Source organism: Alligator sinensis, unplaced genomic scaffold (genome assembly GCF_000455745.1).
Source record: "Alligator sinensis unplaced genomic scaffold, ASM45574v1 scaffold954_1, whole genome shotgun sequence".
NCBI classification, from domain to species: Eukaryota; Metazoa; Chordata; order Crocodylia; family Alligatoridae; genus Alligator; species Alligator sinensis.
The window spans coordinates 722,946-726,399 of record NW_005842228.1 but is presented as its reverse complement, the minus strand read 5'-3'; the positions used below and the strand labels follow the sequence as shown (position 1 = coordinate 726,399).

General features: G+C 46.0%; 1 protein-coding gene across 6 annotated transcripts in view; it reads left to right on the top strand.

Annotated features, from left to right (window-relative positions):
- Positions 1-3,454, top strand: part of ACSBG1 (acyl-CoA synthetase bubblegum family member 1) — a 115,249-nt gene that overhangs the window by 53,171 nt on the left and 58,624 nt on the right. For all 6 annotated transcript variants that reach the window (XM_025208388.1, XM_025208391.1, XM_025208389.1 and 3 more), the window contains exon 2: positions 3,263-3,339. Coding sequence is in view for 2 of the 6 variants with exons in the window: in XM_006027228.3 (XP_006027290.1) it covers positions 3,263-3,339 (77 nt within the window). In the remaining 4 variants the exon portion in view is untranslated. The remainder of the gene's footprint in view (positions 1-3,262; positions 3,340-3,454) is intronic.

The following is a 3,454-nucleotide window of genomic DNA, read 5'->3' as shown; positions in this document are numbered from 1 at the left end:
GAAGCCTTGTTCCCCTCTCGGGTGTGGTTCCCCCGGAATCTTCGGCCTCTTGCCCTGGCCCACCACAAGGCCAGTCAGGACCCCAGGCCTCCAGCTCTTGGGCACCCCTCACAGTGGGCCCCTGGCCCTTTTGATCCTCTCTGGTCCTGGCCCCAGCATGGGCCAGTCAAGGGTACTATCCCCTTCGGGCTGGGTCTCTAGCCCCTCTCTCTCATCCTCAGGCCTCACCATGCCACTACTCCCCATCCTCTCAGGGGCAACCGCAGCACCACGCCCTGTACTCCATACACTCTCTCAGGGCCTGCCCTCTGGGCCCCTCCAACATAGGGTTACCCACCCAGTGGTGGGAGCTAGGGGTTAAGGCACCCCAACCTGCCTTTCACCAGGGTGATCACTGGCCCAGCATTTCCTGGGGGCTCCCACACCACTGAGAGCCCCACCAGACCACCCACTCCCAGCAGGGTGCAGTTTCAGGTCATGCCCAGGACCAGGAGCCTCCTAACCATCCCCTTGCAGCTCCCCCTTACCTCCAGGTCATTTGCAGCAGCCCTTCAGCCAGGCAACATTGTTGCCTGGCCTCCTGCAGCCAGGCTGCCCTGTTTATATAGGCAGCCCATGTCTCAAAATGGCTGCCCTCATCAGGCACCTGGAGGCTGCCAGCTCCAGGCCCTTAAAGTGGCAGAGACACCCTGTGCTCTGCCACAATTTCGTTCTCATCTATTAAGTCTTGCCTTCTGGATTCTATGCTTGTCAGGGCAAGATCTATCATTTTATTCACATACTTTCCTCCAAATAGGACACAGCTCATTTTGGGAAGGCAGAATAAAGGAAAAAAATTCCTTTGAACCACCCTGTCAGAATCAGTTTCTTCAGTTAAGTCACACCCCAATTTTCAATCAGTACTTTTTGGGGGAAAAGGTGAGTGTGGTTTGTGAATAAATAAATCAGGTCTGTACAAAGTGAAGGCTTTTATTTAATACCTCATTGTGAATGGTAAGTAGATGTAATGTTTTCCAAGACTGGCATACACTCATTCATTTTTCGATGAATTACAGTTGTCAGTATAAGAAACAAATAGTTGCTGATATTGCTAGTGAATAATAGAACCAAATACTGGGTCTGAGTTATATGAGGATATTTGACATTATGGTATATCCTACTTATGAATATTTTGTTTGTTTTTATGTACTTGACTTAGGATGAAATGAGTCCACTGTGGGGAAAGAAAGACACTTTTTTGGTCCAATGCAGTGGTGGAGGTGCTGAGATGTTATAGTGCTTTCTCTGATTCTGTGGGGTGTAGATTCAGAAACACATCTTGTTTATTCCTTCATAAAACTGCATTGATTTCTGTGCTATCTTGTTGGATCTGCCTAATAGGGGTGAGGCTGTAATAATACTAAAACTTGAATGTACTTCTCTCAACAGATGTTTCACAGGGGTGTGCAAAACAGGCCCCACTCAATTCAGATTTGGATTTGGATTCAGCCCGAATCGGGGACAGTGATTCAATGAATTGATTCGGATCACTATCCCCAATTCGATTTGGCCAAATCCAAATCTGAAGATTTGATGCTGATTCAGAAAACATAGACACAGTTTTATACCTTGAGGTACCAGGCACAGCTCATGAATGCTGCGATGGTGGGGTGGATGGAGCATCCCACAGGAGCATGGGGGGACCCTCCACGTGGTTGGCGGTGAACCCGGACGTGGACTGGAAGTACTTCTGTTCCACTTCTGGGTCTGCCAGGGAGTGCACTGGAGGCCCCCCCCCACCTTCCTGGCTTAGCGATCAGCCATGGGGGTCCCTGGGTGCCCTCCCAGACCCAGGAGGCACCAGTCAATGAGTGAGGAAGGTGCAGGGGCCCCCCCCCAGTGTGCTCTCCAGCAGACCCAGAAGTGGACCGGATGTACGCTGGTCTACTTCTGGGTCTGCTGCCAAGAGCACTGGGGAGCCCCCTGCACTCCTGTGGGATACTTCATGCACCTCAGCATCTCAGCATTCGCAAGATGCCTGCTACCTAGAGGTATGTAGAAAAAACATTTAAAGCTGTGTCTGTCTGAATTGCTGAATCTTTCCGAATCTCTCTAAATCAATTCAGAGGGTTCTGATTTGATTTGGAGAGATTGAAGCGTCCTCTGATTCCAGGGGCGATATGTAGGGGGTGCACGCGGGTGCACGAGCACCCCTTAGCATGGTGGTGCACCACCTGCAAAAAGGCACCGCCAACACCCCACCACCGACACCACCGGTGGGGTCGATGGGTGGTCCATGTCTGATTCGATTCAGATTTGAAGATGCAGCCACCGAATCAGGCTGAATCTCTGCCGAATCGAGTCAGGGACCAAAGTTTCACACAGCCCTAGTGCTTCATGGAAAATTTGGAAATGAGAGAGACAATAATGCCATTAATGATATTAAGTTTGACTTAAAACTGTTCTAGTAATATTTATAAAGCAATACAAGAACCAAGTCTTCTGGTCACTACTTAGGGTAGTCTTTCCTTTTTCTAAGTATAAATTAAAGCACTATTAGCAGGTACTTCCTGGACTACTATAATGAGCAGTATCTAAGAAATATACAGGGGCTCTAAATACATCAAAGTCACCTATTTAATCTTATTTTGGGGTCCACTGTTTTGTGGGTGTGCAGAATAGACTCTTTATATCGCTGTAATAAACTTTTGCCAAAGGAGTGAATTTCAGCCATATGATGATGCTGTTTATGTTGCTTTGACAAAGTTCTACATGGTTTATGATTCATTTTCAGATTACTAGTACTCCCCCCTATCCTTTTTGTATCCCTTCAACAATATCATGAAGACACCAGCAATTAAGTTTCCACATAGTCTCACACCAATCAACTGTCAGCTTGATAAAGGCCGAACAGATAATTCATTCTTTATGATCATACAGTTTTTTGCTTTTCTCTCAAAACTGGCAACAGTACACAAATGAGTGCCCAATGTGATAGCTGGTGTGATGCTAATTTTATTTGGTAGGTTTAAGACTGGACTTCATTCCCTTATTTTATATAGCATAGCCCATCGGCAGCAGATAGGAAATGCTTTCAGTTAGGAACTTGTTTTACTGGAACTGGAGCAAGAGGTTAAAGACACTTTGTTTCTGTGAACCATATATTCCCTCCATTTTGTATTAATTTGCACTTCTCAACTGGATTTGTGAAAGCATGCTGTAGATTGACTAATACTTACTAACAGTGTATGATAACTTTTAACAACTGTATCTTTTGTTTTAGAACCTTCACAGATGCACAGAACATCTCAGAAGAGTTGCCAATTAATTCTGGAAAGATCCAAGACAAGGATCCTGTAGGTCAGTATATGAATTAAGGTCTTTGCTTGAAAACTTGGATTATTACATCCTTGTTTCAGATGTTCCAATCACAAAAAGTAATGGGAGAACTCCATGACTTTCTGCATATTTATTG